The sequence below is a fragment of the Anomalospiza imberbis genome, chromosome 28 (genome assembly GCF_031753505.1).
Source record: "Anomalospiza imberbis isolate Cuckoo-Finch-1a 21T00152 chromosome 28, ASM3175350v1, whole genome shotgun sequence".
In the NCBI taxonomy this organism is placed as follows: domain Eukaryota; kingdom Metazoa; phylum Chordata; class Aves; order Passeriformes; family Viduidae; genus Anomalospiza; species Anomalospiza imberbis.
In genome coordinates, this window is record NC_089708.1 from 1,772,712 (window position 1) to 1,799,518 (window position 26,807).

Consider the following 26,807-nt stretch of genomic DNA (forward strand, 5'->3'; position numbering starts at 1 on the left):
GCAGCGATGGGGCTCTGGGTGCTAATTACCCCCTCAATTAACGCCTCCTCTCCGTGCCAGGCTTCCCCTGCCACAGCCCCGAGCCGAGATCCCCCCTCCCCTCTTTTGGGGCCAGCTTCGGAGCAGAATTCCCTGCCCCGATCCCCACCACGGCAAACCAAAAAAACCAATCCAGAGACGCCCCCCAAACCCCCCCTTTTCCTCCTGTTCCCCCACAAATCCAGCGCCTCGGAGCTGGGCTTGTCTCTGACCCCTCATCTCCGAGCTCCCGCCCGTCCCTTCCCCTCCCCGGCTGCCACCTGGAGCTTGGACAACCGGGATTGAGGGGAGCCCACGGGCCCCGGGGGAGCGCCCCCGACCCGAGGGAGCCCCCAAATCCAGGGAAAGCCCCCACCTCCCCGCAGCCTGGGTTTTTTTGCATGTTCTAGCAAGGTGCATGTCCAAGGAGGGGAGTCGGCAATGGGGCGGGTGGTGGGTTGAGTTCAAGCTTAATTTTCGTTTTGGGATTGGGAGAACCCCTCTGGCTGCCTCTGGCACAGATCCCGCCTGGCCAGGGGAGCTGGCAGGGATGCAGATCCCACCAAACCTCGGCCAGGGAGGACCTGAAGCCCTCCAGGGGTGCAGTGGTGGTGATTTTAGGGTTCTCGATGCTGAAGGATCATACGCCCGTTGCCTGGAGACTGCCTCCTTTTTAATTTTTATTTTTATTTCTTGCTTTTTTTTTCTTTTTTTTTTTTTTAGTTCTGTTGAAAGGAGAAAAAAAATGGTGAAAATGTTATTTATTGGCAGAAATTATTTAATATAATTTCTTTTTTTTTTTTTGTGAAACAAGGAATGAATTTGTTAGAACTGTCTCAATGTAAATCGGAGTCATCTTTAAGGAGGAAAAAAAAAAGAAAAAAAAGTTAAAAATTGACACAGTCACTGCGCTCCACTGTGATTTTTTGGGTGGCTGAGGGGGCTTCCTGTGCTGCCAGAAGGGAGGATCTGGGGGGTTTTAGAGCCTCTGCAGGGCTGGGGCAGTGCCCAGATGGCGTCTCCAAGCCCCGGCACGTCGGCACACGCGGAGCGGCGGCTCCCGGCTGCATTTGGAGAGCTCTCGGCTCCTGCTCCTCGTCCTTCCCTGGGTAAATAACGCGGTGCCAGCAGGGACAGGACGGGATGTGCCAGCTCTTGTTCCACCCCGGCTCCTTCCTTGTCCCTTTTGGGGGTGTTCCTTCCACAGAGGGAATTCAGGGAGCAGCCCTGGGGTCGGGATCCATCTGGATGGATCCTAAATGGTCACAGTTCCATGGATCCTGCCCAGGGATCCCCCTCCTGCATCACCAGCATTCCCAGGAAGCTGCTGTGGCTCCCACCTCTGGCTTCCACACCTGGGATCCATCCCCTCTTCCCAAGTGGCAGCCGAAGAATTCGGGATGAGCTCTGGAGGGCTCCAGGCCGTCATCCCAATCGCGGCAGCTTTTCCTTCGGGAATTCAGCGCCGGCCTCGAGCTCAGCTCACCACGTGCTCCCCGTTTCCCACCTGCTCCTCCCCTCAGCATTCCCGCTCCCAGCCGCCGGATGAGTCCAGGGCACGCCCGGGCCAGGACGCTCCGGCTCTCCCACCCTTTTCCTGGGTGTTCCCACCCAAACCGGGGAGCCCCCAACCCCCGGCACCTCTCGCAGACCCCGCGCTCGGCAGCGGGGGGATCCCGGCACGTCCCTGCTCACGGGAGCATCCCTGGGAGCATCCCTGGGGCCGGCCGCACATTCCCGGCTGGCATCGCCGCGCTGAGCAAACAGGAAACACTCGCCCTTTGTTAATCCCGGCCCGGGCTGCGCGTTAAATATTTATCTGTGAGCGGAGGCTGGTGCTGGGAGCCGCGGGGAGGGAGGGACCGAGGCAGGGCCGGCGCTGGAGGCTCCTCGCCGGGCACAGGGACGGTGCGTGCGGACCCGGAGGTGAGAGGGGGTTTGGGCAGGGGGTGTTGGCACCCCGAGGGGGGCTGTGGTGAAAGCGGCTGCTCCTCGCATCGCCAGCGGGTGCTGCGACCTCGAGAGATGTCACTTGGTGGGCTGGAGGGGACCTGGAGGGGATGGCCACACTTTGGCAGCAGGGATGGGGTCGGGGGTCCCCTCGCTGGGTTTAACCCTCCCCGGCCCTGCTGCCATCCCTGCCCTTGTCACCGCGGGGTTTTCCAGCAGGATCAGCCCCTGTCCCAGCCTGTGTCCTCGCCACGGTGTCCCCAGCTGGCACCAAGGAGCTCCGTCACTCCTACGGCATTGGGGTGGGAGCTGCGTCCTTCAGGGCCGTGGCGGGGGGAGGACACTCTGTCCCCCGTGTCCCCTGTGTCCCCTGTGTCCCCTGTGTCCCCTGTGTCCCCTGTGTCCCCCGAGCACAGTATCGCAGCCAGCCAGGGCTCCTGCCATCGTCCCCCTCGTCCCCAGCAGCAGAGAGCGGTGGCTTGGTGGGGACCGAGGGGTGGCAGCGAAGCCACCATCCCCCCGGAGCTCACGTGGGAGCTCACGGGATGAGGAAGGGCTGGGGCAGCCCCGTTTTGGGGGTGTCAGCAGTTTAGGGGAGCAGGAAGTGGCCGCTGGGTGAGTGGTGGGTGCGAGCGCTGCCCGAGGGGACGAGGGGGGACACGGGGCACCCGCAGGGCAGGGCACGGGGGTGTTCCGTGGGGGACCCACGCCCGGATTCCTTAGGGATGGGCAGATGAAGGGGATGGAGGGGTGCAGTGGGGATGGGGGCTCTGCTCTGACTGTGCCCCACACCAGAGCATGGGTGGGCACAGGAGCACCGACCCCACTCCCCACTTCGGTCCTCACCTCTCAGCATTTCCCTCCTCACCCTCTTCCAAAAATCCCCCCTAAATCCCCTTCTCCATCGGATGGGGAAGCGGTGACGCTGGAGGGGGTGAGGTGGGACACTGGCAGGGCATGGGGGGCTTACATGGGGGTCCCCAGTGCCCAAATCCTTGGGGGATGGAGAGCTTGAAGGGATGGAGGGGATGGAGGAATGCAGGAGATGGAGAGATGGAGGGGATGGAGGGTCACCCGTGGGAAAGTGGGCGGCAGTGAGGATGGGGGCTCTGCTTTCCCTGTGGCCCCATCCCGGCGCTCGGAGTTCCACAGGAGCACAGAGCCCACTCCTCCCCTCAGTCCCGACCTCCAGCCGGCACTTCCCTCCCCATCCTTTCCCGAAAATCGCCCCCGAGTCCCCGTCTCCATCGCGCCGGGGGGCCGGCGACGCCGGGCTCGCCCCGTTTCGTAAGCGGGGGCCGGGTGCGCGGGAACGCGTGCGCGGGGCGTGGGATGAGTTCAGCCTCTTGGCTCCATTCCCTGGATCCCATCCCTGGAAATGTCACTGGAAACTCTGAATGGGCCGGCCCCGCTCCAGAGCGGGGAGCGCTGGGGGGGCAGCGCACCCTGGGGGGGCCGGGGCACACGGGGACCCAGCGCCGGGCAGGACGGTGCCTCCCGACCCTCCCGGGGAATGCTCCGGGGGGGCTCTCCCCGCCAGCCCCCCACGATGCGCTGAGGCCCCCCCGCTCCTTCTCCCGGCGAAGTTCGTGCCGTGGATTTTTCCTCCCTGCCGCTCGCAGCTCCGTCCCGCTCACCCCGGGGCTGCTCCCCAAAACCCCGGTGCTTCCCGGGGGCCCCCGTTGGCACCGCCCAGGAGGTAAGAGCTGGCTGGGGGGGGGGCGGCGAGGAGGGGAGGCCCCGAGGGGACCCCGGGGACAGGTTTTGGGGGACATTCTAAAGGAGGAGAAGGATGGGGCCGAGCCCCGTGTGGGCGCTGCGCTGGGAATGGCGTGGAGGTTTTTGGGGTGCCCTGGGGGGATGGGAGCCTGAACCCCACTTTCTGTGCCCCGGGGCACATCCTTCCCCGGTCCTCAGTTTCCCCACGGGGGTGATTAGCATTAATTACAGCCTTGGGACTGCCGAGCCTCCAGCGGTGTGGGTAACAGGGAGCCGAGGTGCCGCCAGCCAAATTTGGGGGTCCCACACACACAGCGGGCACCGTGCCGGGCTGGCACCCCCCGGCAGCCCCCCAGGATGCCCCGTTTGAGGCGGGGTCTGGCACCTGCGAGCGCCGGTGCCGGGGTGGCGACAGAGACGTGAGGGACGAGCCAGGGCACAGGTGTCCCCCAAAAGCCCCGGTGCTGCGCTCGCCTCCGGAGCCATCCCGGTGTCGGGAGCGGCTGCGGGGGTCCCGTCCCCACCAGCTGCCCCCCGGCCGGTCCGCGGTGAGTCACAGCATCGCCCTCCCGGCGGGCGGTGCCGGGCTCGGCCGCGCGTTCCCGGCTCCCCGTCCCTCCGTCCCCTCTCCCTCCCTGTTTGCGCTGCAGGGCGGGGAAATATTTCTGCCCTGTCGTGTTCCCGGCCCTGGCAGCGCTCCCGGGCGGGCGACGCTGCTGCCGCCACGTGCCCGGGCGGGAGGGCAGCGCGCCGGGACGTCAGGCCGATGGGAACGCGGCACAGCCATCGCCCCGACCCGCTCCGGGCGTGCTCTTCCCGGCCGATGGGAACGCGGCACAGCCATCGCCCCGACCCGCTCCGGGCGTGCTCTTCCCGGCCGATGGGAACGCGGCACAGCCATCGCCCCGACCCGCTCCGGGCGTGCTCTTCCCGAAGAGCCCGGCGGGCTGGATCCATCCGTGCAGAGCCGGGGCAGGCAGAGGGGCGGGTGGTCTGGAGCCGCACGGAAAAGGCGGTGGGGACCCGTGCCAGGGCTGGTTCTGAACAGGAACAGCTGCTTCCCCTGGCACCGCGAGGCTCCCCGAGCTGGGGACGCTGCCACCGCTGTTGTCACCCCACACATGGCGTCCCCTGTGCCTCCGAATAACAGGGGATGCTGCCAGCAGTGGGGCTGGCCCCCATCTGAGCCCCCATCTCTCTGGCAAAGCTTGGGAATGCCCAGAAAACAGGGACACGGGAGGGCCCGTGAGCACAGCTGCTTTTCCCACAGGGCACGGGCAGCCCCCGCGCACCATCCCCGCTGCCCCCGGCCATGGCGGGCCGGCTCCTGCCCCCTGACCCCAGCCCGGCTCTGGGTGTGGAGGACGTTCCCCGCCTCCACCCTCCCTTGCAGGTGTCCCCGCAGCACACGGTGACACGGGTGAGTGGGGCTGGGGGCCGACACGTGCTGGGAGATTCGGGGGGGCTGCACCCCCCCAATCCTTTGTGCCAGCCCCTCCCTGTGCCACAGGTGCCCGTCATCCGCCACCGCGGCTCCAACACCCTCAACTTCCACTTCCATGACCCGGAGAGCCGCAGCACCGCCGAGAACAGCCAGGGAGCTCCCAAGAGCTCAGGTACAGAGAGCCCTGAGCATCCTGGGGACTCCCCTGGGGGCTCCCCCGAGCGCTGCTCACCTGAGCCGTGCTCACCTTGTCTCCAGTGAACGAGTGGTACCAGACCTGGCCAGCCAAGGAGGCAAAAGCCCCTAGCACCCAGGTGCCCGCCCACCCCACACCCAGCCCCAGGGCAGCCCCCACGTGCCCACGGCCCCCCGGCTGGTCGGCAACCTGGACCAAGGACAGCAAGCGGCGGGAGAGGCGCTGGGTGAAGTACGATGGCATCGGGCCCGTGGACGAGACGGGGATGCCCCTCGCCTCACGCTCGGTGAGTGGGGGCGCGGGGCGGGGGTGTCACCCCGTTGTCACCCCCTCACCACCCCAATGTGTCCCCCCCAGAGCGTCGACAGCCCCCGAGACTGGTACCGCAGCATGTTCCGGCAGATCCACCGCAAGCTGCCAGGTGAGCCCAGGTGTGTGGGTGTGGCACAGAGCGGGCACGGCTCGGCGCCCGCTCACCTCCCCCATCCTCAGAGCCCGACTGGGACACCCATTCCTGCCCCACCACGGCGCCTCCATCGCCCCCCAAGCCGCGGAGGAGGGGCTCGGCCCCAGCTGAGCCCCCCGGAATGCCCAACGGGATGGACTGGTGAGCGTGGCACAGGGACGTGGGTGCCCACGGGGTGGGGGCTGCGGTGGCTGAACCCCTCCCGTCCTCCACAGGACCCGCTGGGGTGCCACCGGTGCCACTGCTGAGCCTGGCAGCATTTTTGACTACGAACCAGGGAAGTTCTCTCCGCGGGAGCAGGTAGGCGGGCCCTGGCACACGGGGAGGGGGTGGGCACCGCGGTGGGCACACCCCTGACCGGCCCCTTGCCCTTTCCAGACCCCGGCAGCAGCACGGCCGAAGCGGGCTCAGTCCATCGAGGTGAGGTGGTGGTGGCGGGCGGGGGGCAGGGGGTGGCAGCGGGGCCCCGGTGCCCCCCGGCAGTGCCAGCCTGGCCCGCCACAGCCCCGTCCTGCCCGTGCAGGTGCTGCTGGAGCAGGAGCTGGAGCAGCTCAGCGAGGAGCTGGACAAGGACATGAGGGACATGGAGACGCGCCGGACCCCCCGCCAGGTACCCCAGGCCCCTCCTGCTGCCCCTTGGTCCCTGCAGGGCATCCAGCTGTGGGCACATCCAGCTGTGGGCACATCCAGCTGTGGGCTCAGCCTTTGTGCAAGGCTTGGACACGCACGTGGTGGGATGCGCAGCTGGATGCACGCGTGGCCGGATGCGCGCACATCTGGATTAATACTCGGATGGGTGCACGCGCATCTGGGTGCACGCACATCTGGGTGCACGCACATCTGGGTGCACGCACGGCTGGATGCATGCACAACTGGATGGATGCGTGCACGGCTGGAGCCCTGCACATCTGCATGCCTGCACGGCCGGGTGAATGCACAGCGAGCTGCACGCACATCTGGATGCGTGCACAGCTCGGTGCCTGCCTGTCTGGCTCCCCGCACATCTGGACCCACGCACGGCTGCTCAGCGGCCTGGAGCCGTGGCCGTGGCTGTGGGGCTCTAGGACCCAGCCCGTCCGTCCGTCCGTCCGGCGGTTTATTGGCGCAGCCGAGCTGGACTCCTTCGCTTCCCGCCGAGACTCGGCCTCCTGGATGATTAATTTTTCTTTCCCACCCCCTCCCGCTCCTCCCGGCAGAGCCCGGCGGCTGCTCCCACCGCTCGCTCCCCTGCTCCGGCCTCCCCGGCTGCTCGGTGAGTTCAGCGGCCGCTCCCACCCCCCGCACCCCCAAATCCCCAAATCCCCCTGCCCAGACCCCACTCGAGGCGAGGGACAGGACCGCGCTCTGGGGGTGGCGGGCGGGCTGTCCCTGCAGCGTCCTGCGGGGTGGGAGTCCCCCGGCATCCCCCCCGGGATCCCCGCGGACCCCTCCGTGGCAGCGCTGCTCCCCCGGTCCCCCCCACACCCCGGCACGGGTGGGAGCCGGCGCCGGGCCGGCTGCCCGGCGGGTGGGACGGGGCCGGAGCAGGGCTGACCCTTTCCCCCGTCCCTGGAGCAGGGACGCCGTGTCCCGGGGTTTGGCTCCGTCCCAGGGGAGGTGACGGCGCTTGGATTCCCACCGCTGTGTCCCCATGTCCCCACGGGCACAGGGAGGGGACAGCTGTGCCGGCGAGTTCCGGAGCAGCCCGGGATGGGATGGGCACCCCGGGATGGGATGGGCACCCCGGGATGGGGTGGGAACCCCGGCGTGTCCCCACAGACCGCTCTGTGCCGCGGCAGCGGGAGGAAAACAAACAAACAAGCGGCTCCTCTCGTAGGACCTGCCGTAACCTCAGGGGCGCACAGGGGGGTGGCTGCCCCCGTCCCCAACCCCTCCTCCGGCTTGGGGGGAGCATTTGGGGGGCGCATTTGGGCTCTTTAAGTGCCCCCCGGAGCGGGGTTATTCATTAGCCCTCCCCGGCGCTTCCTGCTCGGCGGCAGCGGGGCCGCGCTGCCGGCGCTGCCGGAAAACTTTGGACCTGTCCCGCTTGGCTGCCTCTGGGAGGAGCCCCTGGAGGGGTGAAGAGAGCAGATCCAGGGGTCCTGGTTCTGGGGGACCCCGGCGTCCTCACACTGGGGTACCCAGTGGTTCTGGGCCATGGGATCCCAGGGTCCTGGTTCTGGGGGACCCCAATATCCTCATCCATGGGACCAAGGGGTCCTGGTTCTGGGGGACCCCAATATCCTGGTTCATGGAATGCAGGGATCCTGGTCCTGGAGGACCCCAAATTCCTGGTCTGTGGAAGCCAGGGGTCCAGGGGGCTTGGCCCATGGTCCTAACCCTAACCCATGGGACACAGGAGTCCTGAGGGTCCCTGATGTCCTGGTCCATGAGGCCCAGAGGTCCTGGTCCATGCAATTCACAGGACCTCGATATCCTGCTCTGTGGGACCAAGGGTCCTGCCCTCCCCGCCACCCAGGGCAGCAGGGTCAGAGCAGGGAGGGTTCATGGCAGCAGGGCTGGACAGGAGGCTCAGCCCTGCCCTGAGTCACTGTCACCCCACAGGAACCCCCTGTCCCCGCCCCGGCTGTGGAGCCCCCCTGCCACCCACCACTCACCTGCCACCCCCAGCATGGAGCGGGGTGGGCTGGGGCTGCCCAGTGACCGGAGCCCTGGCAGAGGTGAGCCCCCCTTTAGCCCTCCTGAGCCCCCCAAGCCCTGCCATAGGGCATCCCCATCACCCCAGCTGGTGACACCCCTCTCTTCACAGACACCCTCAGGCCAGGGACCCTCCCCAGCTTGTCGGACCTGGGGGACCCTGTGGAGGCCGTCAAGAGGGAGGAGAAAAAGGTGAGGTTGGGACGGTCCCATCCCATGTGGGATTTGGGATGGCCGGGACTGGGGGTGTGTCCCTGTAACCCCTCCTCTCCCTCTCCAGATGAAAGCTGCTCGCCTCAAGTTCAACTTCCAAGCTGAGTCTCCCAAGTAAGCACTGGGGTCACCCCTGGGGTCCCACCGTGCCACTCAGGTGACAGATGGGGACTGGGGGAGCCCCAGCACGGGGGGTGGCTCTGCCAGCCGAGCCGGGGACGGGTCTGTGCCCCCGGACAGGTGTGACAGTGTCCCTTGCAGGGAGCTGACGCTGCAGAAGGGGGACATCGTCTACATCCACAAGGAGGTGGACAGGAACTGGCTGGAGGGCGAGCACCACGGCCGCGTGGGCATCTTCCCCTCCAACTACGTGGAGGTGAGCCCGGGCTGTGAGGGGACAGCGGGCCCGGGGGGTCCTGGCGCTGCCCCTCACCCGCGTGTCCCACCCAGATCCTGCCCCCCACGGAGGTGCCCAAGCCCATCAAGGCTCCCACGCTCCAGGTGCTGGAATACGGCGAGGCGCTGGCGCTCTACAACTTCCGAGGGGATCTGCACGTGGAGCTCTCCTTTCGCAAGGTACCGCCGCTCCGTGCTGTGCCGTTCCGGGCCATCCCGGGCCGTTCCGTGCTTACCCGCCCTCTGCTCCCGCGGCAGGGCGAGCGGATCTGCCTGGTGCGGCGGGTGAACGAGAACTGGTACGAGGGGCGGATCTCGGGCACCAGCCGCCAAGGCATCTTCCCCGCCACCTACGTCCAGGTGCTGAAGGAGCCGCGGGTCAAAACCACGGCCGAGGACATCCCCTCCTCTCCCGCCCCCGCCAGCCCCCGGCCCTCGGCCGGATCCCCGTCCCTGCAGCGCTCGCCCGGTCCCCGCACCCCCCAGGCTCCCTCCGGCTCCCCCCGGGAAGCGAGGCGGGGTCCCGGGGTGACGGGCGGGCGCCCGTCCTCTCCACGCCACCTCGGTGCCACCTTCCCCCCCTCTCCAAAGCTGCCCCGCGCTGGCACCCCCAGCTCCTTGGTGGCCTCTGCCAGCCCCCCACACCCCGCGGCCACCCACCCCCAGGAGCCCTGGCGTCCCGCCTGGACCCCCGAGCAGGTGAGTGCCCCCCGCCCTGGCATCGTGCCCCGGCACCGCTGGAGCTGTGGGTGCCGCCCTGAACCCACCGTGTCCCCCCACAGCGCCCGACCCCGGCGGCACAAACCAGCGCCCGCCCCGAGCCCGCCCCGTCCTACAACGGCTCCGAAATCCGGTGGACTCCGTAAGCAGGGCCAGGAGCGTCCCCGGGGCGCGGTGTCCCCACGAGGGACCCGTGGGGGGTGCGCTCTGCCCATGCTTTGTCTCGCAGGTACCGGGCACTGTACCAGTACCGGCCCCAAAACGCCGACGAGCTGGAGCTGCTGGAAGGGGACCGGGTGGATGTCATGCAGCAATGCGACGACGGCTGGTTCGTGGGTGCGTGGCCACCGCCTTGGGGACAGGGATGAGGACAAGGTGCCACCCTCACCCCTCACTGCCTCTCCGCGTCTTTTTACCCACAGGAGTGTCCAGGAGGACGCAGAAATTCGGCACTTTCCCCGGGAATTACGTGGCGCCGGTGTGACCCGCGGCCATGGGGACCCCGGGGGAGGAGTGGGGCCGGGGGCTTCCCCTGTCCCGCCTCGGCCACGCTGTGTCCCCCCCGTGCCCCCCACGGGGATGAAATGCCTCCAGCTCCCTCCCGCCCCTATGGGGCTGCTTCTAACAGGGACAAATGCCCCCAGCGCGGGGTGTCTCCCCCTCCCCAGTGCCTTAACCCGCCCCCTCCTCACCGCTGCCCGCTGCCACCTCTCCGGGGGTCGCCCCGGGGCTCTGGCCGGGGCCGGGCCTGACCATGACGGCCGTGGCCCGGGATGTGGGTCCGTGTCCGGGAGTCGCCTTCGCTTCTTTTCCGTCATTAAAGCTCAGCTCAGCCCGACTCTGAGAGTGCCGGGATTGGGGAGGAGCCGGTGCCGGGACACGTCCCACCGGAGCTGTGGGGCGGGGAGCGGCGGCAGGACGCTGCGTGGGGCCGCGGGGATCCCCCCACGCCCACGGGCGGTCCCGGTCCGCGCCGGGGCGGGCCCAGCCGCCGCCGTGCGCCCCGTCGGGGGGGGGCCGTGCCCGCAGCCCGGCCCGGCCCGGCTCCTCCCGAGGAGGCGGTGCCGTCCCGGGGCCGCGCTCGGCTCCGCAGCCCCGCGGGGCCGCCCGGCTCGGCCGCCCCGGTGAGTGCGCGGGGGTGCGGGGGGCACGGGGGAATGGGGGGCGCCGGCTGCGGCTGTCGGGGGTGTCCGTCCGTCGGGGGTCCCGGTGCCCGGGGGTGGAGAGGGATGTGCGGGCAGGTCCCGTCACTGTGTCCCCAAGTCCCCACGTCCCCGGATCCTCGCGAGTGCCAAGTCCCTGTGTCCCCACGTCCCCGCGCCTCCTGGCATCGCCCGTCCCCGCCGCTCGCCCCGCGGGTGCCAGGCGGCACCGCCAGTCGCCGCGGGCACAAAGACATCGCTGTGCGGCGGGGACAGAGCCGGGAGGGAGCGGGGACACAGGTGGGGTGCAGGGGCCGAGGAGGGGGGCAGGGGGTGGGGAAGGGGAGCACGGACAGAGCTGGGGACAGGGATGGAGAAGGGGTGCAGGTCACGAAGGGGAGGTGCAGGAACTGGAGAAGGGGTGCAGGGATGGAGGAGGGGTGCAGGAGAAGGGGACATAAGGGAGAGGTGGGGGACAGTGTCTAAAGAAGGGGTGCAGGGTCCGGAGGAAAGGTGCAGGGCTGTCGGGGGGTCTGGGGTAGGTGCCCAGCTGGGTACGGGGGTGCCCGGGCTGGCAGCCCTCACTGCCCAGGGATGCTGAGCGGGGCTGGGCATGGGGAGGGGGTTTGGGGTTTCCTCCCGGCGCTGGAAGCCCAGCCCAGGAAATTCTTCCGGGCAGCCTCTCAAGCCCCTCTTTGTGCTCTTGGGATTTTTAACATTCCCGGCGGCTGCGGATGGGGTGCCCGGTGCCGGACGGGGTGCCCGGTTCCAGATGGGCTGCCCAGGTCTCCCAGGCTGTGGTGGGATGGGATCTGGTGTGGATTTAGGGGATGCGGCTGCCCATTCCCACCCATCCCATCGGAGCCAAGGGCTGCACCGCTCACCGGGGTGTCATGGGGACCCCGTGCCACCCCCGGGGGATCCTCAGCGTCCTTTACCGGTGTGGATTTGCTGTGGGATGAAGGACTGGGGCTGCTGGTCCTCGCTGGGTGTCGGATCCTGCTGTGGTGAGCAGCAGAACCCGTCCCTCGCTGCCACATCCTCCCCTCCAAACCCCAGTGGCTCGGCTCTGCCAGGCCACAGCGCTGGCCTTGCTGCCAAGGCGTCACCGATTTCCTGCCTCGCTCCAGCTTCTGGGAACGACCTTGGCTGTCTCAGCTGCACCGCCGGGTGCCTGGGACCCCCTGGCCCCGGGGGAGGAAGCCGCCAGCCTTGGGGGACAAGAGGAAGCGGAGGTGGCTGGTGACACCCTGCGAGGACCTGGGTCCCCTCCCCGGAAGGAAAGCGCTGCCGGCGCTGGGGACCCTCAGGGTGCAGCGGGGACCGGGAGGCCCTCGTTGTGTGGTCTGTGGGGAGGAGGAGGGGGGTCCCCTCTGCCTCATCCCCTCGGCGCCCGGGATCGCTGACACCTCGCTCCTGCCCACCCAGAGCTGCCGCTGCCATGCCGGTGACAGTGACACTGCCCGGCCCGGCCCCGTGGGGCTTCCGCATCTCCGGAGGAAGAGATTTCGGGAAACCCATCACCGTCTCCAAGGTAGGAGGCCCCACGTGTCCCCCGGCCCGGGGAGGGCCGCGAGGGCTCCGGGCGGGCCAGGCTGCTCCGGGGAGCGGATCCTGTTTGCTGTGTCCTTGGGGGATCCTGCTCCGTGGGAACGGCCCACGGCGGGCGATGGCGGCGGGGGGGGGGGGGCTCCCGTGGCCCCTGGGCTGGGCTGGGCTGTGCCAAATTTCCGGGTGTTGTTTCCAAGGCCGTGGTCCCCTCCTGGCAGAGGGTCTGGTGCTGTTCTGGCAGAGCCCTGGCGATTCCGGTGGGTGGGAGCATCCCAGCAGGGTGGGGTTCAGGGACTGGGGCTGCACGGGGGATGCTGCACTGCACGGGGGGGTCACCGAGGCAGTCAGTCCCATGTCCCCTTCTCCGCCGAGGTGACGGAGCACGGGAAGGCGGCCACGGGTGACCTGCGGCCGGGGGATGTCATTGTCACCATCAATGGGGAGAGCACGGCTGAGATGCTCAACGTGGAGGCGCAGAACAAGATCAAGCAGAGTCCCGGGCAGCTCCAGCTGGAGGTGGAGAGGTGGGTGCTGGGGCAGCCCGCACACCTGGCCCTGGGTGCCAGCGGTGTCTGCACGCGGGCTGGGGTCCCCGGCCACGTGTGTGTCACTTGCTTCCCCACCCCCGGTGACTCTTGGGGCGGTGCCATCCCCGCGGGAGCCCGTCCCGGCTCTCTAATTAAGGAGTCGGGTGCTAACGAGGCCAGGCAGCGCTGGCAGCCGCTACCCTGGCCAGCTGGGGACCCAGCTGCTGCCTCTCTGCGCCTCCTGGGGCTGCAGGGGAGGGTCACACCGGGCTGTGCACAGCGGTTTTGGGCTCCTGGGGCAGATCCCAAACTCTGCTGCTCTCCTTTGGCCCTCAGGTCCCCGGTGCCATCTCCCAGCCACACCAACGGGGACACCTCGCCGGAGAGGTTGGCCACGCGCTTCCAGGTGAGCCCCGGGCAGCCCCCGCACACGCCGGCCCCCCAGCCAGCGCTGGTGGCAGCTGCTGGTGTCGCTCTCCCCTCCCCAGGACACGCTGTGGATGCGGAGTGAGAGCCAAAGTGCCCTGAGAACCCTCGATCCCAGCCTGGCATGCCTCACCCACCCGCCTGGCAGTGCCAGGTAAGGCTGCACCGGGCTGTGTGTGGGGGCTGGGGGTGAGGAGGGATCTGGGGAGGGCCAGGGACCCCCCTGATGTCTCCGTTTTCTCCCCCAGCTCACAGCCCTTGGAGCAGGAGTTCACCTGTTCCGGCCTCTGCCAGGTGAGCAAGGAGCTGGGGGGCTGCAGGGGCCAGGCAGAGATGCTGGGGGGCCATCAGTACACCAAAACCTTTTGAACCCAAAAACCATCCCCCTCTGAACCCCCAAACCATCCCATTTTTAAGCCCCAAACCACCCTGCTTTGAACCACCAAACCTTCCCCCTTTCAGCCCCCAAACCACTCCACTCTGAGCCCCCAAACCACTGCACTCTGAGCCCCCAAACCACTCCCTCTGCACCCCCACGGCCACGTCACCGCCCAGCCCCGCTGTCCCTCAGGGTCCCCGTCTGCGGTGGGTGCCGCCGGTGTCCCCTCCCCGCCGCGCTGGCAGCACCCCGGCCCCGCGGGCACCGCCGCACCTGCCCAGGGATGTTTTGCTCCTCTTGGCAGCGGCGCCAGCCTGGGGAGGCCAAACCAGTTTGGGAAGGCCCAGCCCCGCTCCCGCCAGCCCGGGGCACTGGGGTGTTGGCCGGGCAGGGACCCGCGGCCCGGCGCACCCCCGCCGCGGTGGGACACCGGGAGTGGGATCGGGACGCGCCGGGAGTGGGATCGAGATGCCCGGGGGCTGGATGCCTCCTCCACCCCCGAGCTCAGTCCCAGGATGCCCGCGGCTGCCCCATCCTCCCTGCGGGCAGCCGCTGGCTCCGGGCTTGGCGTCTCCCTCCTTTCCTCCCTCCCCGCTTTCTCTTTTTCTTGTTTTTCAAGCCCAAATTGGGAAGCGCGGCGGCCCCGAGCGCGGCTCTTCCCAGCTGCCTTTGGCCGCAGCCCCGGCCGCCCCTTGGCTCCTCCGGCCGCCCGCTCCCTCCTTCCTCCCCAGCTCCTTGTTTGCTTTGGTGCCGGCTCCGAAGGGTCCCTCCCTGTCCCACAGGGTCCATCCCTGCCCCGGAGGGTCCCTCCCAGCTCCGCCACAGGGTTGGGGACATGAGGGCCCGGAGCCCCCAGCCAAGCCCCTGTGCTCCAGGGGCGGTGAGGGGATGGCTGCCCTTGGATCCATCCCACTCCTCCTCGCATCCCAGGCCGGGCTGGCGCTGGATGCCGCCAGGGATGAGGCCAAGGCCCGGCTCCTCCCGTGCCTAATTTTAGCTCATCCCTCGTGACCCCACGGAGCCTCGGCGCTGCCCCTTTCCCTCTCCACGGGTCCAGGCAGGCGGTCCCTGTGCCCACGCCGGGGTCCCGCGGGGATTCATTCCCATCTGCGTGGCAGCTGCTCCCGGGAACATCGGCTTCCACTTACCCAGGGTTCCGCTTCCCGGCCTCGCCGGGGCCGCTAAGCAGGAGCAGATGGAGGGGAGGGGACGGGCGCAGGCGCTGGGTTGTGGGGTGGGGGTGCTGCCCTGGCCCCTCTGGGGGGTCCCACTGACCCCAGCCTGGGTGGGAAGGAAAAGCAGCTGCCCCACGGAGCATCCCTGCATCCCTCTGGGCTTGGGGAAAGCCCCTGGGCCCGGTCCACTTGTCCTTGGGGTGCCTGGGGGGAGAGGGAGGGTCTGTGGGCACCCCCAGGCCATTCTGGGGGGCTGCCGCAGTGCCCCACCCCAGCCCGGCCCCCCCAGGACATCCCTCGCTTCTCCCCCTGGCAGGAGCGTCGCCTGAGCCGCCAGAGCAGCTCCCAGGGACCCGTCCTGCCTCCACCCCCTCGCCCACCCTCACCGGAGCTCGGAGCCCCCCAAAACCCCTGGGCAACCCTCAGGGAGAGGCGCCTCTCCTCCCCCTCTCCCAGCACCTGCCACAGGTACGGAGCGGGCTGGGGGCTGTGGAGGGGGGGGAACCCGCGGCAGGGAAGCCCCCAGCCCCATGTCCCCACGCCGGTTTGTCACCCGTGGGTGCTGAGGGAGCCCGTGGAAAGGGTTAACTCACCTGTAGGCAGGTGTGGCCGTGGGAGGGCCGGGCAGGCTGGGGCAGCTCCCGGGCTGGAGGGAGCAGGTGGCGGACGGGCTGTGGGGTGCAGCCGGGTGGATCCTGGAATCCGGGTGCTGGGAAGCCCCCCAAAATCTCCCCTCGGGCTGCGCCCCGCAGCCAGGGCTCGGAGCCGGCCATGAGGCGCTTGGAGGAGGACTCGGAGGTCTACAAGATGCTGCAGGAGAACCGGGAGCTGCGGGCGGCCCCGCGGCAATCCAGCACCTTCCGCCTGCTCCAGGAGGCTCTGGAGGATGAGGAAGGAGGTGAGGGGGGCACGGAGGGCGGTGGGAGGTCTGGCACGGGGGTGGCAGGACCCTGATGGCCTCGTGTCCCCCCAGGAGGCCCCGCAGCCCCCTTCCCCAGCCGGCTCTCGGCCGGTGCCCGCAAGCCCGTGGCCGGGGTGCAGAAGCTGCACGTCTGTGAGAAGTGCGGGAGCAGCATCGCGTGAGTGGGGCTGGGGGCCTGGGCAGGGTCCCGGGGCCGGGTCCGCCCCTGCCATCCCTCCTGGCAAAGCCAAGAAGGGGCTGCTCTCAGGCGCGGGGGTGTCCCGGGGCAGGATCTGTCCCTGACATTGCTCCCGGCGGGGATAAAATAATCCTGGGTGTGGGTGGGGCAGGTCCCGGGGCAGAATCCACCCCAGCTCTCACTGCCGGAGGGGTTAAAATGGGGCTGATGATGGGGTGGGAATGGGGCTGGGGGCCTGGGGGCCCCAGGGCAGGATCCATCCTCGCCATTGCTCCTTCAGGGTGAAAATGGGGGCGGCCCTGGGGTGTGAGTGGGGCCAGGGCAGGATCAGGGCCATCGCTCCAGGGCTGAGCCCGGGTGGGAGGGGGCCCTGGGGACACACGGAGTGGCTCGGCTGACCCCCTGTCCCCACACCCCCAGGACACAGGCGGTGCGGATCCAGGACGGCCGCTACCGGCACCCGTCCTGCTACACCTGCGCCGACTGCGGCCTCAGCCTGAAGATGCGCGGCCACTTCTGGGTGGGGGACGAGCTGTTCTGCGAGAAACACGCCCGCCTGCGCTACCAGGGACCCCCGGGGGGGCCCGTGCCCCGGCCCGTGTCCCCCCGCTCCTGAGCCCCGGCCACCGGCACCGCGTGGTGGGGACACCCCAGCATCCCCCGTGACCCCAGGGCTGTCCCACCCCACTGCGGTAGGGCTGGGCTGGGGGGCTGAGGACGCTGCCAGGCTGGGGATGGATGAGATCTGGGGGGGTCGTGGTGCAGCCGCCCCCTTTGTGGGTGTGTGTGTGATGAGCTGGGTGAGTTCTCAGCCTGGGCGACACCGAGGGGACCTTGAGGGCGGGGTCGCTTGAGCACTTGGGTATCGGAGGGGGGCTGGCACCGCTTGTGCACTGACTGCAAAGGGCTTCTCCGAGGAATTAAAGCAGATTCTCTTTAAATATAATATATATTTGCTCCACTGCCGTGTCTGCTCTGTGCCGGGACCCCAGGGCAGGGGGAAGGAGGGTTCTACCCCAAACGTGGGGTGCAGACAGGGACCCCCCAGCCCTCCTGCCTGCACCCGGGGTGGGGTCCTGATGCTCCGGTGCCGCTCCTTGTCCTGCTCCCGGGAAGGTCAGGGCTGCCCGCAGGGCTGAATGGCCCCTCCCTGCTCCCGGCCTCCCTGGGAGGTGTCCGGGTTTATTGGGGGCTGTTGGCCGAGGCCTTTGTCCTGCTCCAGGTGCTCTTATCGCCGCTCCCCGCCCTCCGTGCCAGCGTGCACGGAGATGGCTTTGCTGTTATCTGGGCTTTGCTGTTATCTGGGCTTTGCTGTTATCAGCGGCCTGGGAGAGACCTGTCCCTTCCCCTGCCCCTCTGCAGCAGGGACAGCCAGGACCCCCCGCTCCGCTCCTGCCTGGGGTCTCACTGGGGTCTGTCTGGGGTGTGCCACAGCCTCCCGTGAGCCCCGGGCTCGGTCATGGAGCTCTCACCATCGAATTCCCAATTAATCATGCCAGAGCAGCTGGGGCTGTCCCCGGATCCCTGGAAGTGTCCAAGGCCAGGTTGGACGGGGCTGGGAGCAGCCGGGGATGGTGGAACGTGTCCATGGCAGGGGTGGCACTGGGTGGGCTTTAAGGTCCCTTCCCAACCCAATCATTCCACGGCTCAATGACACCTAGGGAGGGAGGATGATGATGATGGTCCTGCCCGTCTCCTGCCCTCTCCACACGGGAAAAAGAGGAATAAACGCTTTAAGCCCTCCTGGGATAACACAGCCCCTCCTGGGGCTGGGGGCGTAGGGGCCGCCCGGGCAGGGGGCGGCCCCCCCACCCCCGCCCCGCCCCGGGGCTGTGCCGCCCCCCGGCCCTGCCCCATAAAGCAGCGGAGGAGCTGCCCCCGCGCTCCCTGCCCGGCTCCCGGTGCTCCCTGTTCCCGGTTTTACCCCCTCGCTCCCGGTACATCCCGAGGATGCTGCGCCGCCGCGGAGCCTTCACGGTGCAGCCGCTCCGTGGAGACCTCGGTGAGTCGGTGGCCCCTGGGGCTATGGGGGCCCCCCCGCGTCTGGCCGGGGCTGGGGGTTCCCTCGGGGTCTCCAGCCTGCCAGGATCATGCTGGAGGGGATCCTCAGGGATCTCTGCTTTGAGGTGTCTGTGCTGGAGAGGGAACCTGGGGTCCTTGGAACCCTAATTTGTGTCTGTGCTTGAGAAGGAACCTGGGGGTTCCCTGGAACCCCCAATTTTGTGCTAAAGGGGGTCCCTGGAGCCCTGGTTTTCATCCCACTCCCTGCTGGGAAGCGCCCAGACTACCGGCAACTCTGGGAATTCAGGTTTTCCCTTCCCATGTTTGGGCTGATGGGCTGGTTCCTGTCCCCGAATGCGGTGTGGGGGTCCCCAAAATCCAGGGCTCATTTCCATGTGTGCCCACAGCTCCGGCTGTGCCGGGACCCCACCAGCAGCAACGTCTGGGAGGTTCTGGGAACTGAGCTGCCAACGTGGGGGGCACCCCCAGGAGGAGCTGATGGGAACCCCCCGCACCCCTTCTCGCCCTGCTGGAGCCCCCCACGCCGGTGGGGCTCCGGTGACGCCCCCGCGGTGGCGGGAGAAGCGGCCCCTTGGCACGTGGGGACCTGGAGCCTGTGGAATTGCAGCGTGTGGGATTGCACTGGGCTGCTGGCAGCAGCCGCGGAGCTGCGGTGGAGGGGCTGCCCCCCGGAATTCCTGGGATTCAATCCTGCTGGGGCGGACGGGCTGCTCCCCGGCATTGCTGGGATTCAATCCCACTGAAGGGCCGGATTGTCCCGGGGCTGACCGCGACTTCCCTGTTCCCCTCGGCCTCTCCAGCCCCCGAGGGATGCACGGTGAGTGGTGTGGCTGCAGGAGGGGCAGGAATTTGGGAGCACTGGGAACCCCGGCCGGTGAATTCAGCCCACGCTGGAGCCCTGAGTTTTCTGGAGTTCGGAGGGATGCAGGCGGCACCTGGCTGCCTGCCGGCGCCCAAACAACCCTCTCGCCTTCCCAGCTGGGGTGGGAAGGGAGTCCTTAACCACTGGCCCAGCCAGTATCGCCGATCCCAAACCCTGCGAGGAACCAGTTGGGAACCGGTCCTGTAATGAGGTGCCTCTGGATACAGGGCCCGTCGCCGGCTGGGGTGGCTATAAAAGGGAGCGCCGGGACGCGCGCCCGGCACTCGGCTCCGGCTCTCGGCGATGTGGGGTGGCTCCCGCGCCGTCTGGAAGAGGAGGTTCAGCTGCTGTGAGTGCGTTCGAGGTGGGGGGGGGGGGGGTCAAGCCCCCGAGCGGGGCTTTGCGGGGTGGGCAGCCCGCAGGAGGTGCCAAAGCTCCGCTGCCACCTCCCCGAGCCCGCGGCCTGGCTGCGAAGGGAGTGCTGGGCAAGGAATGCCGAGACCTTGCCATGGATGCACCGCGATCCCATCTGGAGCTGCGGGGTGTCGGGGGGCACATCCCCGCTGGCGATGCCACCCATCCTATGGGGACAAGTGCGAGGAGCTGGTGGTCCCTGGAGCCATCCCAGATGCGGGATCCCACGGCCGTGCTGTGTCCTGGGTTGCTGGCACCGCGCTGGAGTGGGATACAGGAAAAACCCGGCTCAAAAGCCCTGCCCAGGTCAGGGTGGGGGCCGTGGCTGTCCCCCCAGCAGATCAGTTTGGGAGGAGGAGGAGGATGGTGGAGGCCGGGGCTGTTTCTGGGGAGTAGCGACAACACACTGGGGTGGTAGGAGAGTATTCCCAGCTGCTGGGCAGGGGGGAGAGCGGCCTTGGGCACGGCTGGAGCTGCTGTAGGGGGCTCGGGGGGGGTTGGAGGGGTGGTGGGCACTCAGTTTTCTGCCCAGGGACACCCCGGTTGAGCCCACCCGTCCTCCCTTCCCCCGCAGATGGTCCCTGGGAGTCGGCCGAGAGCTGCATCGTGCGCACCTCCGCCAGCGTCTACCGCCGGCTGCAGGAGAGCCCGCGGCAGCCCCCGCGGGGAATGAGCACCCGGGGACCCCCCACGCCGCCACCGCAGCCCCCCAGCAGCCCCCCGGCCGGCGGGAGGTTCCTCAAGTTCGAGTCCGAGGATTCCGGCGTGGAGATGGCCAGCAACGAGCACTCGCCCTGCACGCCGCTGGGCTCCGAGAGCAGCTTCTCCCTGGACGGCTTCCCGGCGGAGAAGCCCCCCGGAGAGGAGGAGCCCCCCAGGACACCCCGGAGCCGCTCGGCCAGCAGGAGGCTGCTGCAGGCAGCGCAGCGGAGCAGGAGGCAGCGCTGCCCGCGCCAGCTCAGCCGGCGCAGCGCCAGCGCCGCCGACCTGGCAGAGCCCCCGCGGGACCCCGAGGAGGCGGCGGCGGCTGCGGCCGGGGCGGCTCGGCCGCCTGGGGACCCCCGGGCGGCGGCCGAGGCCGCGGTGTCGGGGCAGGGGCTGCGCTACCTGGAGCACGTGTGCCAGATGCTGGAGCGCCTGGCGCGGCTGCAGCAGGACAACCGCGCCCTCCGGCAGCAGGCGGCCGGAGCCCGCTGCGCCCGCCCGGCCACCCTGGTGAGGGCCAGGAGGAGGGGGATTCGAGGGGAGGGGGTGCGGGGGTCCCAGCTTACACCCTGCCTGTCCTCTCCTCGCCCGCAGCCCAGCCGGCAGCCTCCGAGGCAGGATTCGGGCACTTGGAGGGGTGAGGGGTTCCGGCCGCGCTCCTGCTCGGACAGCCAGGCGCCAGGTGAGCGGGGCGGGCTGGGGAGCGATGGCACCGCGGGGTGCGGGAATGGCAGCACCGGCGCTGCCATGGGGTGGCGTGGCGCCAGGTGAGAGGGGGGGACGGCATGTGGGATGGCAGCACGATGCCCCCCCGCCCTCAGGCTTGACCAGCTTTGTTCCCCCTTGCAGCAGCCGAGCCTGGGCCGTGCCGGAGGCTGTGGGGACACTCGGTCAGCTCCCCCAGCCTGCTGGACCCCTCCGAGGGCGGGGCGGGTGTGCCGGCACCGGACAAGGTACAGCCGGGGGGGGGTCGGGGAGCGGCGGGGTCCCCCCTGGGGTCCCCCCCGCTGATCGCCCCCTCTCCCGGCAGGACGGGCGCTCGCACTGGGGCCGGGTGAAGGTGCTGCTCACCCGCCTGACCCGCCGCTCCCTGCGGGGCGGCCGGTGCAGGTAGGATGGGGGGGTCCGGCTCCCACCGCCACACCTGGATGGAGGAACTGCGTCACACCTCACCCTATGACGTCACGCCAGCCCGGGGCCGGTCCCCGGCCTGGCGCACCCCCTTCACCTCTTTTCCTTTCCCCAATAAAAGTCTTTTCACCGATCAAGAGGCGGCTCTTAGCGAGGTGCTTGCTGTCGCGCCGTGACGTCACGCCCCATACCCCGGCGTGACGTCACGCGAGGGCGCGTCACTGCCGCATCACTTCCGACGGCTTTTCCGCCCCTTTTGTCCCAGCGGCTCCCGAGCCCCCTCCCCTGCCTCTCCCCCGAGCCCCCTCCCCTGCCTCTCCCCCGAGCCCCCTCCCCGCCCAGCCCCGGGCAGGCTGCGGGGGGGTCCGGCTTCCTGGGGGTGGGGGAGTCCCGCCGCCGGGGTCCTTCCCCCGAAACCTCCCCCCGGAGCCCCCCGGGCTGCTCCGAGCGGGGCTGGAGGGCAGGGGGCGCCGGGGGTCCCCGCCACGGCGGGGATGATGCTCCCGGGAGCATCGCTGCTTTCTCGAGGGGGGCCCCCCGGTTTGGGGGGTAGAGGAGGAGGGTGAGGAGGGGGCTCGATGCTGTTCGATGCTGTTCTGGCGCTGCCGGAGCCCCTCGTGGTGTCAGCAGCTCTGCGCGGGACGGGCCGGTGCTGCAGGTGAGGAAGATGCTGCCCCGAGCCCCGGCCAGGCGCTCTCCCATCAGGTATCCCGTTATCCCTCCCTTTCCCCCCCTTCCCTGCCGATTTCCTACTGTCACTTGGAGTTTTTTCCTTCCCAGCGCTGAATCCCGCGGCGCCTCCCGGCACCGCTCGCACCCGGCCGCCCTGGGGACATCCCTGGAGCCGCAGCGTCCTGCATCCCGCCGCTCCTTCCCGGGAACCGTGAGTGCTCGTCCCCGCCGTGTCCACCCTCATGGCAGGGCCTGGGGGGGACAGGGGGTCCCTGGCAATGCCCCCCGGCTGGGTCACAGCCTGATCAGGGGTGCTGAAGGGTTTTTGGAGCACAGCTGGAGGGGGTGTGTGTGTTTTAGCCTTTTCCCCCCCCTTTCCAGCATCAAACCCCTTCCCATCTCCCCCGGTCTGATCTCCTGAGCCCCCCAGGGTGGGGAGCAATAGGGAGGGGCTCGGGGAGGTGGGGGAAGGACCCGGCTGGGTGTTCCCGGTGTGGGGTGGGGGTCTGGGCACCCCCTCCCCTGCTGCCCCTCTGCCACCTCCATCTTCCCCCTCACCTGGGACTCTGGCTGAATCCCAGTGGCTGATCCCAAGGAAATTGCTGAGGGTGGTCCAGGGGATGCTGATTCTCTTTCCAGGGCCCAGGTGAGGAGGAGGAAGGAGGTATGAGCTTCTCTCTCCCAACCCAACACCCCTGAAACACCTGGAACAAGGGGAAGCTCCCGAGCATCTGACAAGGAAAATCAAGGTGTGGATCCAGATGTGTGCTGCTGTTGGCAGGCCTGGAAAGGGCTAATTCCTCCTATTTGTGAGGAAAATCCTTGGGACTGGTGGTGGGCTGGTATCTGCTAGACCTGTCCCGAGGGGATCTGGGGAGGAAAGGGGACAGTTGGGATTGCTCCGAATTCCTGATGGGGAGGAAAAAGGAGGAAGATTTGCTCATCAGCAGGGGATGCTCCCCATGCTGGGATGGCCCCACTGCCACGCACGGATCCTCTTGGGGATCCTTCCCTTCCCTCTGCTCCTGGAGGTCTGAGTGCTGATGAACCTCACCCAGGGGTGCCTCAGCCACCGAGGCCGAGCACATTCCTCATCGTAGAGTGAATCTTTCCTTCCTGCCAGCTCTCCCTATTAACGCTGGGATCTTGTGGGTGGTGCAAAACCCGGTAATTATCCACTTTTTACTATAAAAGATGGAATTCTCCTCCCCAACCACTGCGGAGAGTAGGCAGAGTGAATCCCTGGGAACGCCTGGGTTTAAGCTTCCATGGGTGACATCCCTCTCCTGAGTGCTGGGAGGGCAGGAGGAGCTGATGGCAGGGTCCAGGAGCTGGGATTTGTGGATGCTCTGAGTGCTGGAGAGGTGGGATGCTGGGGACGAGGTGGCTGGGGAGGCCTGGTTGTGCCACACAAGGTGACAGTGACGTAGACAAAGCCACCAGGTGGGTTCAGGTGAGCCCAGGGCGGCTTGAATCTGGGCAGGAGTCCAGGCCACAGAGGGATCTTTGCCCATTTGGGAGCCACACTGAGGTCTGCAGGGCTCAGAGCCCGTGGGGGAGCGTGTCCCTTGCTCAGGCTCACGGGCTCTGTGCGTGGCAGTTAAATACATATATAAATATCTATATTCTGTATATTTAGCATCCCTGCTCTGGGTAACCGTGGCAACTGGGTTTATTTTGCTTAAACCTGGCCTGGCATGTGATGTGGTTGGGAAGGAACAGCCAAGGGGAGAGGGAGGGATGAAGTTCTCCCTGCTGGGAGCTGGGGAGGAGCCTTGGCACGGGATGCTCTTGGGGGGGGACCTCACTGTGTCCCTGCACTGGGGACAGCCACCAGCATTCTCACAGCTCTGTTCCATCCCCTTTGCACCAGCTGGGAAGGGAAGGTTTGGTTTTAGGGGTTCCATCCCCATTTCCTGCTGGGCTTCCCAGGACACCCCTGAGCGCCGTTCCCTGTCTCGTGCAGGTTTGCCAAACCCAGGTCCTGGTGGGAAGAGGTGGGGATGGTTTCCCTGGTGTCTGCAGCCGTGTGCCCTCACCTGGAGCAGCAGGAGCCTTGTGCCACCCCAAGGCAGAGAAGGGACCTTCATCATCTCCACCAGAACCTCACCAGGGTGGGCTTCCAACCCCTTATCCCAGGCAGCACCTGCTCACCCCAGGACACAGCAGGCAGCCTCTGCTTATCCTCAAAGGCGCCAGCTCAGGCCGAAATTGCCTCTGTTGCACGGGCAACCTCCATTCCTCGCGCTCTGACGCCGTTTCCTCCCCGCGCCCCCACGGGCGATGTTCGATCCCGGCTCTCCCTCCCAGGGACACCCCAAGCCCCCCGTGTCCCCCCCTGCAGTGGCGGCCGGGCGGCGGCAGAGGGCGACAGCGGCCCGGCGGTGACACCGGCAGCGGCACGGCCCCGGCGGTGACAGCGGCACCGGCACGGCCCCGGCGGTGACACCGACACCGGCACGGCCCCGGCGGTGACAGCGACACCGGCACGGCCCCGGCGGTGACAGCGACACCGGCACGGCGGTGACACCGGCACCGGCACGGCCCCGGCGGTGACACCGGCACCGGCACGGCCCCGGCGGTGACAGCGGCACCGGCACGGCCCCGGCGGTGACAGCGACACCGGCACGGCGGTGACAGCGACACCGGCACGGCCCCGGCGGTGACACCGGCACGGCCCCGGCGGTGACAGTGACACCGGCACGGCCCCGGCGGTGACACCGGCACCGGCACCGGCACGGCGGTGACAGCGACACCGGCACGGCCCCGGCGGTGGCACCGGCACCGGCACGGCCCCGGCGGTGACAGCGGCACCGGCACGGCCCCGGCGGTGACACCGGCACCGGCACGGCCCCGGCGGTGACACCGGCACGGCCCCGGCGGTGACAGCGACACCGGCACGGCGGTGACACCGGCACCGGCACGGCCCCGGCGGTGACACCGGCACCGGCACGGCCCCGGCGGTGACAGCGACACCGGCACGGCGGTGACACCGGCACCGGCACGGCCCCGGCGGTGACACCGGCACCGGCACGGCCCCGGCGGTGACAGTGACACCGGCACGGCCCCGGCGGTGACACCGGCACCGGCACGGCGGTGACACCGGCACCGGCACGGCCCCGGCGGTGACAGCGGCACCTGCACGGCCCCGGCGGTGACAGCGACACCGGCACGGCCCCGGCGGTGACACCGGCACCGGCACGGCCCCGGCGGTGACACCGGCACCGGCACGGCCCTGGCGGTGACAGCGGCACCGGCACGGCCCCGGCGGTGACAGCGGCACCGGCACGGCCCCGGCGGTGACACCGGCACGGCCCCGGCGGTGACACCGGCACCGGCACGGCCCCGGCGGTGGCAGCGACACCGACACGGCCCCGGCGGTGGCAGCGACACCGGCACGGCCCCGGCGGTGGCACCGACACGGCCCCGGCGGTGGCAGCGACACCGACACGGCCCCGGCGGTGACAGCAACACGGCCCCGTCCGCGCTGTGCTGCCGAAAACTTTATTGGGGACAAGCCACCGAGTCCCTGCGGGCCTTCCCCGCACACCGAGGAGGGGCTGAAGGCCCCCAGTTTTCCATAGGTGTGCTCCTGGCTGGGTTGTCTCCCTTAGGGATGTCCCCACCTGTCCCTGCTCTGGGGTCTGGGGTCCCCTGTCCCCACCCTGCACCCCTTAGCTCTGGAGCACAGGCTCTTTGTACCATTCCTGGGAAAAGAGGGATGGATGCTTGCCACGGGAAGCATCACCCTCTCCCTGTACCTCAAAAAATGGGATTTGAGTGATTTTACCCTCCCCTGAGGGGACCACTGGGCTACTAAGGCACAAAATGAGGGGAAGGAGTTGGGGGGGGTCTCACCCTCTGGGCTCTGGGCATGCAAAGGGGGTCTGGAACCTGGGAAAATCCGGCACCCCCCATCCTAATCCCCATCTTCATCCGAGTGGGATCGCTCCCTTTCCTGTTCCTCCACACCCCAAAATTTAAGGCAAAACTCATTCGTGGACTGACAGAGACGATGCAGAGCCGTGGGGTGATGGGAGCAGCTCCAGCCCCTGGGAGAGGAGCTGGGGTGAAGGGGAGCATCCCCATCCCCTCCCCATCCCCGGCCCGGCCTCAGTCGTCGGCCACGATGGAGAGCGCCCGGAGCTCGCTGAGCTTGGCGTCGTTCTCCCGCTCCCGCTGCTCATCGCTCAGCCCGGGCCGGTCGATCTGCGCCGTCAGGTCCCCAAAAATCTTGTGCATCTCCGTGTAGTAGACAACCTGTTGGATGAAGGGGGAGTGGGGAGGGAGGGGAATGGGGGGGGGTCTCCTCCCCAGCCCACCCCCCCGCGGGTGCCCTCGGCAGCCCCTCGCCGCGGCGTTGGTGTCTAAAATAGCTCCCTCCCACGTGGCCATGCCACCCCCTCGGATTATTACAACTCAACACATTTTAATAACACGCTGCCCTTCTCCGCTCGCTTCCCATCTGGGAGCCGCGCGTGCGGGGCCGCCACCGGCCCCGCCACCCTCCCGCAGCCGCCTCGTCCCCTTGTTTGTCACCGGTGCCACCGGCACGAGCCGCCTGCCCACGCTGCCCGCGGCCCGGTGGGCACGGCGGGGGCACGGCGAGGGGCTCGGTGGGCTCGGCGAGGGGGCACGCCCGGCAGCGCCGTGCCCCGTGCGAAGCGCGGCGAGGAGGAGGAGGAGGAGGAGGAGGAGGGGTGTGTTAATAACGTGCTAATTAGCACCGCCAATTATCTCCGGCAGCGAGCAGCGCTTGCCGGCGCGGGAGCCCGTGGGTCAGCGCAGGCAGATGGCAGCGGGGTGGCTGCTCGGGCGCGGGCTCCAGCGGGGGAGAGGGGGGCTCCCAGCCCTGCCGGGGAGACCCTCGGGGCTGTGGGACCCCCCCCACCAACCCCGCGGTGTCGCGGGACCCGGGGCACCGTGGGACCCCCTGGGCTGT

The 26,807-nt window shown here is 68.7% G+C and overlaps 4 protein-coding genes and 1 long non-coding RNA gene across 11 annotated transcripts in view; 4 read left to right on the forward strand and 1 right to left on the reverse strand.

Annotated features, from left to right (window-relative positions):
• Window positions 1–2,788: 2,788 nt before the first annotated feature.
• SORBS3 (sorbin and SH3 domain containing 3) lies at window positions 2,789–10,597 on the forward strand. Its single transcript, XM_068174448.1, is given in 21 exon segments — window positions 2,789–3,409; window positions 3,412–3,528; window positions 3,531–3,667; window positions 4,958–5,107; window positions 5,198–5,303; window positions 5,390–5,613; window positions 5,685–5,748; window positions 5,820–5,934; window positions 6,009–6,093; window positions 6,172–6,213; window positions 6,317–6,403; window positions 6,990–7,045; window positions 8,338–8,453; window positions 8,543–8,622; window positions 8,711–8,757; window positions 8,905–9,019; window positions 9,094–9,219; window positions 9,298–9,738; window positions 9,822–9,901; window positions 9,989–10,095; window positions 10,182–10,597. Coding segments are annotated over 21 exon segments (2,466 nt in total). The 5' UTR covers window positions 2,789–3,300; the 3' UTR covers window positions 10,244–10,597.
• A 194-nt stretch (window positions 10,598–10,791) lies between these two features.
• PDLIM2 (PDZ and LIM domain 2) lies at window positions 10,792–17,005 on the forward strand. 2 transcript variants are annotated; one of them, XM_068174403.1, is made up of 11 exons: window positions 10,868–10,883; window positions 12,032–12,249; window positions 12,330–12,435; window positions 12,825–12,976; window positions 13,316–13,385; window positions 13,468–13,559; window positions 13,654–13,699; window positions 15,276–15,427; window positions 15,712–15,857; window positions 15,933–16,038; window positions 16,480–17,005. In XM_068174403.1, the coding sequence occupies exons 3-11, from the start codon at window positions 12,343–12,345 to the stop codon at window positions 16,673–16,675; spliced, it is 1,053 nt and encodes a 350-aa protein (XP_068030504.1). In that variant the 5' UTR covers window positions 10,868–10,883; window positions 12,032–12,249; window positions 12,330–12,342; the 3' UTR covers window positions 16,676–17,005. The 2 variants fall into 2 exon arrangements, with proteins under 2 accessions (XP_068030505.1, XP_068030504.1); XM_068174404.1 differs by lacking the exon at window positions 12,032–12,249 and having other exon boundaries at window positions 10,792–10,883.
• Window positions 17,006–17,945: 940 nt separating this feature from the next.
• On the forward strand, window positions 17,946–21,324 carry C28H8orf58 (chromosome 28 C8orf58 homolog). Of its 4 annotated transcripts, none has more exons than XM_068174520.1 (6): window positions 17,966–18,061; window positions 19,171–19,292; window positions 19,932–20,572; window positions 20,657–20,744; window positions 20,912–21,015; window positions 21,093–21,324. In XM_068174520.1, the coding sequence occupies exons 2-6, from the start codon at window positions 19,247–19,249 to the stop codon at window positions 21,174–21,176; spliced, it is 963 nt and encodes a 320-aa protein (XP_068030621.1). In that variant the 5' UTR covers window positions 17,966–18,061; window positions 19,171–19,246; the 3' UTR covers window positions 21,177–21,324. The 4 variants fall into 4 exon arrangements, with proteins under 4 accessions (XP_068030623.1, XP_068030621.1, XP_068030620.1 ...); XM_068174519.1 differs by having other exon boundaries at window positions 17,972–18,061; window positions 19,171–19,296; XM_068174522.1 differs by lacking the exon at window positions 19,171–19,292 and having other exon boundaries at window positions 17,946–18,061.
• A 460-nt stretch (window positions 21,325–21,784) lies between these two features.
• On the forward strand, window positions 21,785–24,113 carry LOC137463375 (uncharacterized). Of its 2 annotated transcripts, none has more exons than XR_010993900.1 (3): window positions 21,785–21,898; window positions 22,505–22,614; window positions 23,832–24,113. It is a non-coding gene; the product is annotated as an uncharacterized lncRNA (long non-coding RNA). The 2 variants fall into 2 exon arrangements; XR_010993899.1 differs by lacking the exon at window positions 21,785–21,898 and adding an exon at window positions 21,983–22,076.
• A 1,810-nt stretch (window positions 24,114–25,923) lies between these two features.
• Window positions 25,924–26,807, reverse strand: part of BIN3 (bridging integrator 3) — a 190,761-nt gene continuing 189,877 nt past the window's right edge. For both annotated transcript variants that reach the window (XM_068174524.1, XM_068174523.1), the window contains exon 9: window positions 25,924–26,125. In XM_068174524.1, the coding sequence (XP_068030625.1) occupies window positions 25,979–26,125 (147 nt within the window). In that variant the 3' untranslated portion in view covers window positions 25,924–25,978. The remainder of the gene's footprint in view (window positions 26,126–26,807) is intronic.

What these genes read in the sequence shown, in the direction of transcription:
- C28H8orf58 (XM_068174519.1), top strand. Translation starts at nt 18,010, where the DNA reads ATGCTGCGCCGCCGCGGAGCCTTCACGGTGCAGCCGCTCCGTGGAGAC. An exon ending in CTCGGACAGCCAGGCGCCAG is followed by an intron (nt 20,745 to 20,911) that starts GTGAGCGGGGCG and finishes TCCCCCTTGCAG; the next exon opens with CAGCCGAGCCTGGGCCGTGC. An exon ending in GTGTGCCGGCACCGGACAAG is followed by an intron (nt 21,016 to 21,092) that starts GTACAGCCGGGG and finishes CTCTCCCGGCAG; the next exon opens with GACGGGCGCTCGCACTGGGG.
- PDLIM2 (XM_068174404.1), top strand. Translation starts at nt 12,343, where the DNA reads ATGCCGGTGACAGTGACACTGCCCGGCCCGGCCCCGTGGGGCTTCCGC. An exon ending in CTCCAGCTGGAGGTGGAGAG is followed by an intron (nt 12,977 to 13,315) that starts GTGGGTGCTGGG and finishes TTTGGCCCTCAG; the next exon opens with GTCCCCGGTGCCATCTCCCA. An exon ending in TCTGGAGGATGAGGAAGGAG is followed by an intron (nt 15,858 to 15,932) that starts GTGAGGGGGGCA and finishes GTGTCCCCCCAG; the next exon opens with GAGGCCCCGCAGCCCCCTTC.